The sequence below is a fragment of the Elephantulus edwardii genome, unplaced genomic scaffold, assembly GCF_000299155.1.
Source record: "Elephantulus edwardii isolate Elephantulus edwardi_28Jun2011 unplaced genomic scaffold, EleEdw1.0 scaffold00289, whole genome shotgun sequence".
NCBI classification, from domain to species: domain Eukaryota; kingdom Metazoa; phylum Chordata; class Mammalia; order Macroscelidea; family Macroscelididae; genus Elephantulus; species Elephantulus edwardii.
Window position 1 is genome coordinate 83,532 of NW_006400039.1, and position 464 is coordinate 83,995.

The 464-nt window shown below is 66.6% G+C and overlaps 1 protein-coding gene across 1 annotated transcript in view; it reads left to right on the forward strand.

The window, feature by feature from the left end:
• The first annotated feature begins 259 nt into the window (after nt 1–259).
• BRD3 (bromodomain containing 3) overlaps nt 260–464 on the forward strand; it is a 27,761-nt gene continuing 27,556 nt past the window's right edge. The window contains exon 1 of the mRNA XM_006900554.1: nt 260–464. This exon is cut by the window's right edge and continues 6 nt beyond it. Within this exon, the coding sequence (XP_006900616.1) occupies nt 260–464 (205 nt within the window).

Consider the following 464-nt stretch of genomic DNA (forward strand, 5'->3'; position numbering starts at 1 on the left):
CAGGCTGACCGGTGCCTGGACGGACGAGGGCTGACAGGCAGGCTGACCGGTGGTGTGAGGAGCCGGCTGCTCTGGGAGGTGGGGCTGGGCTGGCAGGGCAGGAGGGGGTCAGGTGGTGCTCACCGGCCCCCTCTCTGCCCTCTGTCCCTGCAGCTCCTCCCCGGTGGGGAGATGGGATGCCGAGCTGCCCGCAGGAGAGTAGAGGGAGCGCAGGCATCTGTGGGCTTCGGCTTTGACAGGAAGTGAGCACACGTTCAGGATGTCCACCACTACCACGGTCACCTCCGCGGGCATCCCGGCGGCCCCAGGCCCTGTGAACCCGCCCCCACCCGAGGTTTCCAACCCCAGCAAGCCCGGCCGCAAGACCAACCAGCTGCAGTACATGCAGAATGTGGTGGTGAAGACGCTGTGGAAGCACCAGTTCGCCTGGCCCTTCTACCAGCCAGTGGATGCCATCAAGCTGA